The sequence below is a fragment of the Carlito syrichta genome, unplaced genomic scaffold, assembly GCF_000164805.1.
Source record: "Carlito syrichta isolate Samal-C Ts95f unplaced genomic scaffold, Tarsius_syrichta-2.0.1 Scaffold313872, whole genome shotgun sequence".
NCBI classification, from domain to species: Eukaryota; Metazoa; Chordata; class Mammalia; order Primates; family Tarsiidae; genus Carlito; species Carlito syrichta.
In genome coordinates, this window is record NW_007257968.1 from 1,098,541 (window position 1) to 1,113,893 (window position 15,353).

Sequence of the window (15,353 nt, forward strand, 5' to 3'; positions counted from 1 at the left end):
AAGCTGTTATTGTCCATTGTGGGAGTACTCACACCATGAAAATCTGTGGACCCTACAAACCAGGGCTTTTTTTAAAAACCCAGTATATCAGCACACCACTATATTGTCCCTGGGGTAAGAAAGCATTTATGTAGATCACCCAAGTCTGCTTTTTAAGGGATCCTCTCAAAACAGAAGTGGCTTTCCAAGAGGGAAACCTCTCCTGCAGGAGCTCTGCCCTGTACCATGTTGTCCTGGGAGTGACCATCTGACACAACATCCAAGGTCTGCATGTCCCAGCAGGACCAGCACCTAGAATGTAGCGTATGCCTAGGAAGGTCCATACTAACTATCTGATTCTAGTCTTAGTAGCAAGACTCTGCTGGCGTCTTTCCTTGCTGAGAAGCCTGCATGGCTCTGACTCATGTCTCTTTCTTGCCCAGTGTGGCCACCTTCCATTTCCTCCTTCCCAGCTGTGTAATTGCAATGCCAACGGAAATCAAGAGCCCCCCAGGTAAATGAACATGAAGAAGGTGGTTGTCCTGGCAAGGGGTCACCTTGGGGCAATCCCTCATCAAGCCTTCCTAGAGACTTCTGCATGACAAACCTTGCACGGTAGGAGGGAATGAAGGGGGGAATTGGGCTGCAAGCTATAGCTTCTGCTTGGGTCTGTGGCCCCTGAGCACATCTGTGCTATCGGGTCACAGAGGCTGGCACTGCCTTCAGGGAGTGGCTGCCCCAAAGGAGGGTCTGAGCACACATCTGCCAGGCTGCTTCTGGGTAGGACTTCATCTTGTAGAAGATGCTACTTGGGACACTGACAGCCAAGTGGACACGATCTTTCTAGAACATGTGGAAGCAGCCAAGGGGCAGTTGTGACTGTCTTCCCCACCCAGGAGGCCACATGGGCCCTAAGAGCAGCCCTCATGGGGGTGCTCAGCCCCTCCCCCTTGGTCTGGTGTTGCCCATTAGGACAAACCATTTAAGGCTGCAAACCCACTTCCTCTTGGGCAGACTGCTTCTTACAAATCAGAGTCCACCCAAACTTCTAGGTGACACCCCTTTCCTCTCTTCTTTCCCAGGAGTAGCCTGTGTCCTCGGCATACACTGGACCAGAAGCCACAATTTCTTCCTCTATTCACTGAACCGCTCTCTGAAGGATAAAGTTGGTACTACGCTGCCCAGATGGGAGTTGCCTAAGCTCAGGGCTCTCGGAACATGTCTTTCTCTGGCTTAGCTGAGAGCATATGACTAACTCAACAATATCACTTTAGGGGATCTGAGCTGCGCAGGCAGAAATGGGAGGCTTAGTGGCTGTAGTGTCTGTCTCTGAACAGTTCTGTTTCTTAAAGACAACAGGACAATAGGGACAAAGCCCGGAGTCAGGCCCACAGGGCTCCTTAAGCAGCTGAGGTCAAAAGAGAGTGGACTTGGCATCAGAAGGCCAGTGCCAGTCCCAGCCCAGCCGTCTGCAGACCTCGTAGTCCCGGGTCAGCCACTTCACGCCCTATCCCTTGCTTTCCCATGGGAAACACAGAGCTAATGATTGCACCACTGCTGGCAGCTATATACCTTTGGTAAGAAAAGCAAAATCCAGAGCATTCCTGCATGTGGAAGCTCTTGGAAATGGAAGGGCATTAAGGAAGTAGGAGCAATTTTTCTTCTATAAATCCATGGAGGCAGTTCAGCAAGTTCCTGTTGTGATCATTCCTTGAGCTGGATACCTGTTATACTTTAATATTGTGCTTCAAAAGTTACGTTAAGACATTCACAAAGAGAATTTCTTCCCTTCCATCCGTCTCCTAGGCAACCTGGCTTCTAATCTCTACTTCTATACTGTGTGGCTTGGAGCGAGTCACTTACTTTTTAGTTCCATTCTCGTCACCTGTAAAATGGGGGGGAGGGGACTAGTAAGACCTATTTGTGAGAATTAAATGAGATGACACCTGTAAAGTACCTGGCACAGTGTCTGGCACCTGGGAAGTCCTGGTTAAACATTAGCTGTAGAATAAGAACAGCGTGCCTTATTATTATCCTGAGGAACGAGAATGGCATTCATGGCGAGAAGAGGGAGAGATGCTGCCATGCTGATGCCCTGAGCAGGTGGACCAGTCTGGGTGTCGGACTGTCCAGGGGAGGTGTTGGGTAGGTGCAGGGTCTGGGCAGGGAGCCTGGTGAGTGGTGTCCTTCCCCCTAGACCCCGAGAGCGTGTGGCCCTGTGCTGCACCCATTACAGTCTCTCAGCTCAGCTGCTCTTCTGCCTACCTCGTGCTGGCCTGCGGGGATGGTGTGCTCACGCTGTGGGACCTGACCGAAGGTGAGCTTCCTTGCCTCTCTGCCTCTCTGCCTAGTCATCTTGGGGAGCTGGTCCTGCTATCCCTACATTTGTTCAGTCATCAAACACTTATTGAGTTTAATATTGCTAACACAGTCCATTGCCCATGTGTTTACTGAGTACCAGTTCTGTGCCTGACGTTCAATAAACCTGGTCCTAGAAGTATGACCACTGCCTTCATTAATATGTTCCCATGAAGAGTGTGCAGGAGATTAGGGGCTCAGCCCTCCTCCTCCCAACCCTACACTCTACAAACAAGTGGATCTACTTTCCTGCTGCTATACCTCCTCCCCAGCTGGCAGGAACTCTATTGGTATTGGAGCTGAGAGACCTATAAAGTGGTCAAGGCGAGCCCAGCAACTATTCTAGGGGCGTGGCACTTGGGTCCTGGGTCCAGCTTTGTAAGTACAGAAATCAATGGTATTACTTTACCCTAAATTGACCAGTCTCTAGGGAAGTGTCTCACTCTACCAAACTTTTAAAAAGGCAATTGATGGCTAGACATTGTGCAGTTGGAGATGTGTTTCTCTAGAGAGTGGAGGTAGCCGCCTTCACTGGACGGCCCTCCTGGTGGGTGAGAAGAAGCAGGGATAGTGCCCTGTTTGTTGGCAAGCCCGTGATCAAACAGGGGAGCTGGTGTTCTCAGGGAGGCGTCTGCCAACCTGGTGACATGCCTTCCTCACTTGGGCTATCTCTATCTGAAGGGTTCAGTGGGGGTTTCAAATCGGAGGTTATCTTCTTCCTTCCTTCCTTCCTCCCTCCCTTTTCTCCCTTTCTTCTCTTTCCTCCTTTTCCTCCCTTCCCCTTCTTCTTTTCCTTCCCTTCCCTCTTTCTTTCTTTCTCTCACTCTGTCATTCAGGATGGAGTGCAGTGGCATGCTCTCGGCCACCACAGCTTCAACCTGCTGGATTCAGATGATCTTTCTGCCTCTACCTTCCAAGTAGCCAGAACCACAGGCGCATGCCACTGCAGCTAATTTTTCAGTTTATTGTAAAAACAAGGGCTTGCCATGTTGCCCAGGCTAGTCTTGAACCCGTGGGCTCAGGCAATCCTCTTACCTCTGCCTCCCAAAGTGCTGGGATTACAGGAAAGAGCCACCATGCCCTGCCTCAAATTGGAGGACATTTTCCCCACACGGTGCCAAAATAATTATCAATAAAGGCCTTCCTGAATTTTATTATTGAACCAACAGCATTATTATAGAAGCAAAAGATATTTCAAGGAAAGAAGAATGATGTTAATTTCACAATCCCTTGACTAATAGCTTGTTTTCATTTTTATGGATATTGATAAATCCTTGTTTGTCTACACATACACACACACCCCTTTTTCTGAAGCCACTCCCCTCTGTCTACCTTTGCAGCCCATGGTTGGCTGTAGCTCTGTCCCTGGCACGCTTGTCACTTCCTTCTGCTCCAGTGTTGACTCTGCCTTCCTTCGTGGGTTTGGTCCCCAGCACCTTCTCACACCCAGAAGAGTTTCCCTCAAGGGGCCTCTTCTCTCCCACTGGGCACTGGGCTTACTAGTTTCGCTCTCAGAGGGCACTTGTGGCTTGATTTTGCCCTCACAGCCTGCTGGCCCCTCATCGGCCTGCTGGTCACAGACCCTGTGCCCATGAGTGCCCCACCCCCTTTTCTGACCTACTTGTGTGATTGCTTTCTCCAGGATTCCCCCTTGGGGTCATTGCTCTTCCTGAGGGATGTTTCTGCCAAAGTATTCACTTCCTAAAATACTTCCTGGTCCACGAAGGACAGAATATGTATCCTGAGGGTCCAGTGAAATCCCAGATGAAATGTGTGGTGCTGTGCACAGACGCTTCCCTCCATCTGGTGGAAGCCAGAGGGACCCAAGGACCCACCGTCACTGTGCTTGTTGAGAGGTCAGTGGCTTGGGGGCAGGACGGGTTAAATAACCTGCCAGACAGATGTTGCTATTGAACAGTAAAATCTGACAGCCTGGCTGGGCGCAGTGGCTCACGTCTCTAATCCCAGCACCTTGGAAGGCCAAGGTGGGAAAACTGCTTGAGCCCAGGAGTTCGAGACTTGCCTGGACAACATAGCAAGACCTTATCTCTACAAAAATAAAGAAATTAGCCAAGTCTGGTGGCACATGCTTGTAGTCTCAGCTACTCAGGAGACTGGGAAGAGCCCAGCAGGTTGAGGTTGTGGTGAGCTATGATTATACCACTGTTCTCCAGCTTGGGCGACAGAGTGAGACCCCGATTCAAAAAATAAACAAAAAACAAAAAATAGCCTCTCTGACTAGAGTCCACTTTCCCCACTACCATCACTCTCTGGTAAACTTCTCAAGATCACCTATATATATGTATATGACAAATTTTTCTGACAAAATTGTATGATGGTATAAATGATATTTGCTGTGGTTTGAATGTCCTTTCCAAAACTCACATAGAAGCTTCATCCTCAGAATTTTGAGGCAGAATTTGTGGCAGAATTTTGAGATGGGGCCATTAAGAGGTGATTGGGAGTTAGGCATGGTGGCTCACACCTGTACTCCCAGCACTTTGGAGGCCAAGGAGGGAGGCTCACTTGAAGCCAGGGGGTCAAGACCAGCCAGGGCAGCATAGAACACAGCAAGATCCTGTCTCTACCAAAAAAAAAAGAAAAAAGAAAAATTAACTGGGTGTAGTGTTGTACATCTATAGTCCTAGCTACTCAGGAGGCTGAGACAGGACGATTGCTTGAGTCGAGGAGTTTAATGTTACAGTGAACTTTGATTGTGCCACTGTATCCCTGCCTGGGCACAGAACAAGACCCCACCTCTGGAAAAAAAATGGCAATTGAATCATGAAGGCTCTGCCCTCTTGAATGGACTGATCCATTCATGGATTCGTAGATTAATGAGTTATCCTAGACGTGGGCTGGTGGTTTTATAAGAAGAGAGACTTGAGCTAGCATGTGGCACCTCAGCTCCCTTCCATGATGTATCTTGTGCCACGTCAGGACTCCGCAGAGAGTTCCCACCAGCAAGCAGGCTCTCACCAGATTCAGCCCCTTGACCTGGGGCTTCTCAGCCTCCAGAACTGTAAGAAATAAAGTTAAGAAAATTATAGATTACCCAGTTTCTGGTATTATGTTATAAGCAACAGAAAATAGATGAAGACTTCTTGTATATGCCACATGACCAGGAAGAGGTTCATTTCTGCCAAAATTCTGCCTCTCATCAGTTCCCCCAAGGTCTCTCTCTTTTCAATATTTTAAAATATGTTGCACGTGCAATGGAATCTACATAATGTGTGTGTGCAGTATGTGGAATGCATGTGGAATGTATGTAGCATGAAGAATAATGAGATTCTCTCCCCTGTACCCACTAGAAACAGATCACCTCCAGTATCATTGGGGCTCCCTGTGTGCCTTTTTCTCATCACATCCTTCATGCTCCTCCCCAAAGGTCACCACCTTATTAATTATCTGTTACCAAATAACAAACTACCCCAAAGCTTAATGGCTTAAGAAAGCAGTCATTGTTTAGCCACTGATTCTATATGTCAGCAATTTGAGCTAGACTCGGTCAGTTCTACTGGTCTCACCTTGGCTCTTACATACGCCTGCAGGCAGCTTGTAGCTCACCTAGTTGCTGGGCATGTAAGATGGCCTCACTCACACACCTGGGAGGTCACTGGCCAGGGCAGCTTGGTTCTTCTCATGGCCCCTCCTGCAGACCAGCTCAGGCTTCCTTATACGGGAGCATAAGGATTCCCAGCAGCATGAGAGGACAGCCCCAATGTATAGATGCCTTCCAAGCCTCTGCTCATGCTATATTTGCTGACATTCCAGGGGACAAAGCACATCCCGTGGCCACACCCACATTCAAGCAGGGGAAAAGTAGACCCCAACTTTTGCCAAATATGGCCAGTTGTTTTTCAATGTACTACATGGTTTGCCTCAATTCATCATTCCTTTGCTTTCCTTTAAGAAGTAACCACATTTGTATGACTAAATAACAGTATATTATTTAGCAGTGCATATTTAAGAAACTTATCAATGCACCCATATTCCATGAATTCTAAACTTGTTTTTAATGCTGCTTATTCTGTAACTGCATTGTTCACGAGAGCTTAACATGTTGACCCATGTATCTCCAGTTCTTTTATTTTCATTGCTGTATTATATTTCATTGTATACTAGTCACAATTATTTAAGCATCCCCCTACTAATAGATCTTTGGATTGTTGCTAATTTCTTGCTACTGTAACAGTCTCTTCACATACTCCTGGTTTCCCTGAGTTTCTCCAGGATATATGCCTAGAAGAGGACAGTGAAATTTTAGAACTCTCAAAGTAGGAAATGTCTTGTGCCTCCTGTCTCATAGGCCCGTAAAGCACCTGGATGAAGCCGTCTGTGCCGTGTGCCCGCTGCCAGCCTTACCTGGCATGGTAGGTTCCCCGTGCCTCTCATTTCTCATCTGGGACAGTGTTCATCTTTTCTTCAAAAAATATGTGCTGAAGGCCCACTGTGTGCTAGGCACTGGACTAGCTTTGGGGTTTACAGATGTGAAAGAAAAAGTTTCTGCCTTCATGGAGCTCACAGTTCATTTGGGAAGACAGGCAAGCCACCAAGCGGCGGTTCCAGAACATGAGAAAGGCTATGATAAGATTTTGCAAAGGATGCATGGGACAGACAGGTCATCTAACCCAACCTCAGAAGTCGGGGCAGGGAAGCACGGGATGCTTTCTGGAGGAGTGATGGCTGAGCTGAGCCAGTCAAGGGGGCAGTACCACAGAAGCAAGAGAGCAGCATGCATCCCAAGCACTACAGGTGGTTCAAGTAGCTGCAGCATCAGATTGCTGTGGACGGAGAGGTAGGAGGCTGGGAGGGGGACTGGCAGGCCAGACTGTGGAGGGCCCTGAACACTGGACAGAAGGTATGAACATGGCCTTGTGTGTGAAGGGGCTTGAAATAGAGGCTGGAGCACGGGAGCAGCGTATTCAGGAAAGGGTGGAGAGACGTTGGTCAGGAGATGGCTTCCCAGTATGGGCTGCCTGCGACTGTGGCTGAGGACAGGGAGGCACCGGGCTGATCCTGACTTGGAGAACTGACTTCCTAGCACGCCCTGGAGCACACAGCACAGGGCGGAGGGCCTTTCTGCTGAGAGCCGCAGGAGGAGTCTGCACCTGTGTCTGCAGTTCCCTGCCAGCCCTGGGCGGACCAGGAATCTGAGTGCCCAGAGCCGGATCAGTGCTCTCTGTATCCATGTTTTCTGTTCAGCCGCTTCATTTAACTCCTTCCTGAGTGACCACTAAGCTACGCTTGACCTTCCTGTGAGGGACAGAGTCAGCAGAAGTCCCCACTCACTGTCTCTGCCTCCTAGGTGCTCATCTTTTTCAAGAATGGCTCCATGCGTCTCATGGATGTGGCCAAGGTGAAAACCATCTGTGCCTTTGCTGCCCCCAGCCCCTTCCACCCAGGGGCCCCCTGGAGGCCGGTGTTTGTCGTACCTTTACACCGTCCGTGTTTCCTGCTCCAAGGTACGGAAGGAGACCATGGGGGCTGACACCCAGGCCTGTGGCCTCCTCACCATTTCCCTGACCTTCTCAGTCCTCTCACAAAGCATAGAGTGACCCCACCAGTCCCCTCCCCACTTTTCCACTCCCCACCACAGTCCTCACCCGCCTCCTTTGATAAAATGCCGGCAAGGACTCCTGCTCCTCCGGCCCAGCAAGCCCCTCGTGGCTCAGCCCAGGTGACCCGGCCTTCATAGCAGAGAACAGTGCCCACCACCCACTGGACTGCAGAGCCCATGAAGAAGCAGCTGTTACACAGAACACATGCTTTTGTTTTGTTGCAGGAGGCCATTCACATGAAACGGAACCTACCGATGACGATGCCAGAATCCAAAATTCTGTTTTTTGTTTTAATTTTGAGGACTACCCACTCCTGAAAAATATCTCAAGAAATCGCAGCATTCCTCAAAGGGCCTTGGCAGACAACAAGGCCTTCCCCCAGGCACTGCCCCTGGAGAAAAGGTGTGAGCGCCTGCTCCAGGAGAGGTGAGAGTTCTATGTCTGTGTCCCCTCCTGCATCCGGGGCTTCTCTGGAGTGAGGGGCAGTGGGGTTTGTTTCATGGTGAGATCCTTTCAGCCTTGAAATTCTCCCCTACGTGAAGGATTCTACCAGGCTATACAGCCCAAGAGCCCCACTCCAATTCACATTCGGATTGGTAGGAAAGAGTAAGTAATTCCACCTGGAGGAAAAGAAAGACTTCTAGTTGGTGTTTTCTTCCTGTCAAGGCCATCTTTTCTTTTTACTTTCTCAACTCCTTTTTGTAAAAGCATGTTTGGTTTATTAGACACCATCACTAAAGCCCATGGGCCACCTCTGGCCCCCATCTGGATTTATAAATAAGGTTTTATTTGAACACACCCCTGCCCATTGTCTCTGGGTTATCTCTGGCTGCTGCGTGCTGCCATGGCAGCATTGAATGGCTGCAGCAGAGACCATGTACCCTGGAAAGTCTAGAGTATTTGCACTCTGGCCCTTTGCAGAAATGCCTGCCAAGCCCTGATCTGAGCGACCCTTTCTTTGATACGGCATCCAGATAAGTGGCTGTGTGTGCATTTCTCCTCTTCCCCTCTCTCTGTCCACCCTTCTTCTTGAGGTCTGTCTGCTTTTTTTCCTTGCTGCTAAAGAAGCATCATGAACTATGTTCAGGCTGTCCTGGAGAAACAGGTGTCTCTTTTCATCCATCTCACAAGATTTCTGGGGATTTGCAAATCCTTGTTGATGATTCCTTCCGTGATCTTATCACACAGTTTCAGTGGAATGGGGTCATCAGTGGAGCCCTGGATCCTTACCCTAGGCCCGTCATTACAGAGCTAGATGACTTTGGCAAGTCCTTTTCCTTCCAGGGCCCCATTGTCCTTATGTCACATGACTTCTGAGATTCTGTGGTCTCTTCAGTCACTGTTGCCCCTTCACGACTGTTTCTCCCTCCCTGATTAGACTCTTTTCTTGGGGAGGAATGAAGTAGAGTGGTTGAGATATACCGGGCTGGAGCCAAACAGACCTGGGCTTGATTCTGACTCAGCCACTTACAGTGAGACCTGGGGTGGGCTACTTAACCTCTCAGAGACTCAGTTTCCTCATTCTTTAAAAAAATATAGCTCTTATCCCAGCACTTTGGGAGGCAGAGTCAAGAGGATTGCCTGAGTCCAGGAGTTCGAGACAAGCCTGAACAACTTGGCAAGACTTCGTCTCTACAATAAATCAAAACAATTAACCAGGCATGGTGGTATGCACCTGTGGTTCCAGCTACTTAGAAGGCTGAGGCTGTGGTGGCCGTGAGAGTACCACTACATTCCAGTCTGGGCAACAGTACGACTCCAACTCAAATATATATACAGCACTATCCCACTTAATACCTACAAGCCCTAAAAATAAGGTAGCATTAAAACGTCCAGAATACCGCCTGGCACATCATATATATATATATAGCAACTATGATGTGCCAGGCAGTATCCTGGACGTTTTAATGATACCCTGTTTTTAGGGCTTGTAGGTATTAAGAGGGATATTGATGTAAAATGCTAGGCACAGGGTGTCATTGCTCAATAAAATGGTGGGTAAAACAGTGGTGATGTGTCCTCACCCTGGTAATCCAAGTTCATGCTTGGGAAAATTCTAAATATCACCACTAGGTGGCACTGTATCTCCTCTGCTTTCCATCTCATGCCAGTGTTTACCTGCTGTTTATATGCTTCCAGTGTCATGATGGGCCCCCAGGGTATTTCTCAGTATCTCCTGGAGGCAAGCACACCTATTTATCAGGAGAGGAATATGTTCTCATGAGGGACAGTGAAGGAAGGGACACGTGCCGTTGCCCCTGACTAAAGACTTACCAGGAATGTTCAGCAATTCCTCACATGGAGGTTTCTTGTTCTGACCCTAATGACTTGCTCTCAGGAGATGCAGCTGAATAATGTGCAGGGAAGTGTCATGAGGTCTACAACTTTCTTTTTTTTTTTTTAGAGTTGGAGTCTCTCTGTTGCCCAGGCTGGAGTGCAGTGGCACTCATGGCCACTGCAACCTCGATCTGCTAGGCTCAGGCAATCCTTCCGCTTCAGCCTTCTAAGTAGCTAGAACCACAGGCACATCACCACACTTGGCTAATTTTTTGGCTTACTGTAGAGACAGGTTTCGCCAAGTTGCCCTGGCTGTTCTTGAACCCCTGGGTTCAGGCAATCCTCTCCCCTCCGCCTCCCAAAGTACTGGGGTTACAGGTGTGAGCCACTACGCCTGGCTACAACTCCCTTTGAAGAGGTCCAGGAGACTGTTTCTAGAGACAAGGAGAAAGTGAAAATGTTAACAGCTGGTGAAATCCAGGAAATTATTTCTAGAGAGAGACTGAGGGAGTGAGGGAGGTAACATGTTAACAACCATTGAGTCTAAGTAAAGACTTGTATTACTTGCAACACTTCTATAGGTTTGAAAATTTTCAAAATAAATAGATGGGGAGAGTGTCTAAAATATTATTTACAATATAATCCTGATTTTGAGTAAAAGAGAAAGAACTGGGAATCTGTACACCCATAGTAACATTGGTTGCACTTGGGCAACAGAATATGTGTGTGGTTTTTTCCTTTGTGGTTTCCCTGTTTGCAAGTTTTCTACAAACAATATGCATGGTCTTGGCAAATCTGTTAAAAATAGTGGTGAAAAAAATAAGTCAAGAGTATGAGGTTCGACCACGGCCTAGTGAGTTGTTCTCCTGGGAAGGGGTCTTGGCCTGGAGCTTTCTGGTTCTCTTACTTGAGGCTCTGAGAAACCCTTATTTAATTAGCGTGTTTCCATTTCTGTTCATTCTTGTCTGACTCCTCCTTTTACTGGCCTAGAAGGGGTGAACCTTCCCACACTACCCAAGGCCAACAGGCCGACCTACCTGGGAAGGGACCAAGGGCCACAGCATAAGCTTTGGGCGGCTCACTTCCCCCTGACAGTAGACTCATGACGTTTCTCACCCTCAACCAACGGTATCTTATCCCCAGACACCTACTGAACCCCACTTAGCCCATGAAATTTGCTTCAAGGATAGAACTACTACCTTAACAGAGCAATTTCCCAGTGTAAAAAAGTGCATTTATTATTTTCTGATGTAAGTTATATATTCACTTGCAGAAACTTGGAAAACAGGAAAATACAAAAAGGAAAATTTAAATAACCCACAACCCACCACCAAAACCACCAGCACTGCCATTACTACGTTAGTGTGTTTCCTGCCAGGCTTTTTTCCTCTGCACGTTCACTAAATGAGATCATGTTTCATATTCACTTTTTCAATCTGGATCCAGAATAAGTGACTTAATGACTTTTTAATTTTGAAAAAAATCATATTGTAAATAGAGTTTTTCAAAAAGCTCATGTAATATTTCATGGGAAGAATGTCTATAAGTTACTTCACTCCTCTGTGATCGGAACTGTGTAGGTAAGAAGACCATCCCTTTGCCCTGAATTACCTCAGTCTCTGGAACACCAGAGGCCCATCCTGGTCCCCCATCAGGAGATGGGGGGACTCTTCTACATCCCCCTTCCCAACTCTCTCTCTCCTTGTCAGCACAGCTTAGCTCCTAGGCCCCAGCCCCTCCTCGGGAAGGTCCTCGGCTGAGTAGGGTACAGAGGACAGTCGCTTGAGGAACATTCTGCATGGGAGATGGCTGGAGTCAGCAGGGTGGCCAGGGGCAGCAGGCTAGGGGTCGAACAAGCAGTGGGTGCCTGGGGAACGGGAAAGCTAAGGGCAAGTGATCCTGGACTCAAAGCGGGAGCTGGGAGGGGATGCAGCTATGTGTTTGGGGCGGGCCCTAGTTCCTGGATAGGACTTGATAAAACATTTACTTGGACCTGACCACAGTATCCAAATCATAGGCCTTGGTACAACCCATTTTCTAATTTGGGTCCCAGAGTTCAATTGGGAAACACTGTGATTTAAAGAAGGCTTTTCCTGTCTACTTACCTGGAGCTATGATGTCTGGGACTATCCAAAAAAATACTCCTCAGTGTTTTATGGTGAAAAGTTTCAAACATACAGCAGCTTTGAACAGAAGGTTCAGTAAACACCCATAGACCTACAGCCTAGGTGCCAACATCAGGCTGTTCTTGTTTTATCATGCATATCCATGCCTGCCCAAAGGTTTTCAGCCACGTCTTCTTTTCTATTTTCTCCTGTGTCTGAAATAGCTTGACCATTGGCCTTAAAACTAGGTGCAACTTCAAGGCAGCGGACTCATGTGGCAATAGACTCAGAGTCTCAGACATTCAATAGTCTGTCCAAATTGTTTTTCACAAAACCCACACTGGGACTTCTGTCAACAGCCCATGTTAAACGGAGCCTCCGTTTAGGGCTTTGAAAAGAGGCCAGCTAGCACTAAATGTGCTACCCAGCCCGGGGCCTGTCCTCTGCACCCCTCCAGCCCAGGCCTGAGGGGCATTGTTTCCATCTGGCTTGACTTCCTGTCTGTCTGTCCAACTGGGTCAGACTTTTGATCACAAGACAGAATTTTCAATGGGTTCAGTGGTTCACGCCTGTAATCCCAGCACTTTGGGAGGTGGAGGCAAGAGGATTGCCCGAGCCCAGGGGTTTGAGACCAGGCTGGGCAACTTAGTGAGACCTACCGAGTATAATACAATAAATAAAATAATTAGCCAGGTGTGGTGATGCACCTGTAGCTCCAACTACTTGGAAGGTTGAGGTGGAAGTATCACCTGAACCCAGGAGGTCGAGACTGTGGTAGCTGTGATCGTGCCACTATACTCCAGCCTGGGTGACAGAGTGAGACTCTGACTTAAAAAACAAAACAAAGCCGGGCTTGGTGGCTCAGCCTGTAATCCCGCGCCTTTGGGAGGCTGAGGTGAATGGATTGCCTGAGCCCGTGGGTTCGAGACCCGCCTGGGCAGGCAAGACCTCATCTCTACAATAAAATCAAAAAATTAGCCAGCCATGGTAGCGCATGCCTGTAGTTCCAGCTACTTGGAAGGCTGAGGCGGAAGGATCGCTGGAGCTCAGCAGGTCGAGGCTGTGGTGGCTGGGAGCGTGCTACTGCACTCCAGTCTGGGTGACAGCGTGAGACTCCAACTCAAAAACAAAACAAAAAAAACACCAAAAAAAAAAAAAAAAACCACTGAATTTTCAGGGTACCTAGCAATAGACAGAAACAAAGATCTTTCCCCATATTCCTTGTTAATACAAGGCCAAGCATGATTCAAGTTCTCCCCCTGCCGGGCACTGTGGCTCATGCCTGTAACCCCAGCACTTTGGGAGGCTGAGACAAGAGGATTGCCTGAGCCCATGGGTTCGAGACCAGCCTGGGCCACTTAATGAGCCCTCGTCTCTACAATAAATAAAAAAATTAGCCAGATATGGCAGTGCACACCCGTGGTTCCAGCTACTTGAAAGACTGAGGTGGAAGGATCACCTGAGCCCAGCAGGTCTAGGTGTGGTGGTTGTGAACATGCCACTGCACTCCAGCCTGGGCAACAGAGTGAGACTCCTACACACCAAAAAAAAAAGAAAAGAAAAGAAAAAAAAAAGAATTCTTTGTCAGCATGTTGCAAAAAACTTTTTTTTTTGGAGTTGTTTTGGTTGCTTGTTTAGCTAAACAAAAGTCTGAGGTGTCCCATAGCTGGAGTCTCAGTCTTCTCCCCCAGACTTGACTGAGGGACAGTTGTAGAGTGCCTAACAATCAGGGTACAAGCTTGGTGTCCAGCTGGGGATGGTGTGGGCTGAGAGGGAGGAGCAGGGCAGACACCTGACTCCAGTGCCCTGGAGCTTGTGGCTTTGAGTGGCCTTCTTTGTAAAACAGAAGTGATGGTCCTGTCTCCTCATAGGACACTGATGGGCATTTACTCGGCAGAGGCTGGCTGTTATTTGTGACTTGGTATGTTGGGAATGTGTGTCCACGCCAGCATCCTTTTTAAAAATCACTCCTCTTGGGGTACATGAATGCCTTTATTTTTGGTCTTCTTTGAAAACTTATTCTAGTTCTATCTATTCGACTGCCTCCTGCATAGCCACTTGTTGATGGCATCTTGTTCTGACCCCTTAACCCAGCAATTTCACTGCCACTCATTCAGCAGTGGCAGCCTACCGAGTATAATAGTGATCGCTTATTGAGCATTTACTGTGTGCCAGACCTGCTAAGTGCTTTGCAGACATAATCTTATTTATCATGATGGTGACTACTGTACAGTGAGAAAGCTGAGGCATACAGAGGTCAAATCACCCATCCTTGGTCACCAACTTGTGAAGAAGGGGCAGGGTTTGAACACAAGCAGTTTGCATCCAAAGCCCAAGTTTCTAGTCTGCACACCTCTGCTATGCCTCTCACCCACCTGTGGGCAGAGATGTAGGCCTGATCTAGCAAAAGCCTGGAAACCCTATACATACTGTAGGGAAACAAAGGAGGCGGGTCTGTGAGTGACGCCCAAATGACTTCTAAGGTTGATTTGAAGTGGAGAATGCAGGTACACACAGTGTGTTGCACACCTCCATTTATGTTTTCAAAAAGATCATCAGCATGTCGAGCTGTGTGTGTGTACAAATATTAAAGGGTGCACAGGAAGCTGCTAATTCCAGTGGCCTTGGGAGCAGAAAATCCGAATCTGAGTAAGAGGCATATTGACTTTGAGTTGTATATCCACTCGTGTTTGATTTTGTTTTTAAAAAGCAATATATAGATTACTTTTTTAAGTTTTTAAAAAAGTTATATCTCCACAAAGATGTCCCACTTGCAGAGACTGAATTCAAATCAAAGGTACAGTCATTGTTTTCCTCAAGCAAAGTGTTCCTTTTCCCGTGTGCCCCACATGTCCTACGATCATTCACCTGCACCCTGGCCCGCACACCTGCGGAGGACTCTCCAGCACTGAAACCTGATACCCCTCCCCCCACTGACAGCACCTATCCTGCAGACACTGTGAGGGGTGAACCCTGGGCTTCTCTAATTTGCCTAGAGTAAACATGCATTTATTTGCTATTTTTTAAAGAACAACTTTTACTTTTTATGTTTGTTTGTTTGTTTGTTTGTTTG

The 15,353-nt window shown here is 47.9% G+C and overlaps 1 protein-coding gene across 2 annotated transcripts in view; it reads left to right on the forward strand.

Annotated features, from left to right (window-relative positions):
- Positions 1–15,353, forward strand: part of WDR93 (WD repeat domain 93) — a 47,951-nt gene that overhangs the window by 30,802 nt on the left and 1,796 nt on the right. Inside the window, exons 9-15 of one of the 2 annotated variants that reach the window (XM_008070624.2) lie at positions 423–493; positions 1,062–1,148; positions 2,177–2,296; positions 3,980–4,193; positions 6,647–6,710; positions 7,646–7,802; positions 8,123–8,324. In XM_008070624.2, coding sequence (XP_008068815.1) covers positions 423–493; positions 1,062–1,148; positions 2,177–2,296; positions 3,980–4,193; positions 6,647–6,710; positions 7,646–7,802; positions 8,123–8,324 — 915 coding nt within the window. The remainder of the gene's footprint in view (positions 1–422; positions 494–1,061; positions 1,149–2,176; positions 2,297–3,979; positions 4,194–6,646; positions 6,711–7,645; positions 7,803–8,122; positions 8,325–15,353) is intronic. The other variant, XM_008070625.2, reaches the window with a different exon arrangement.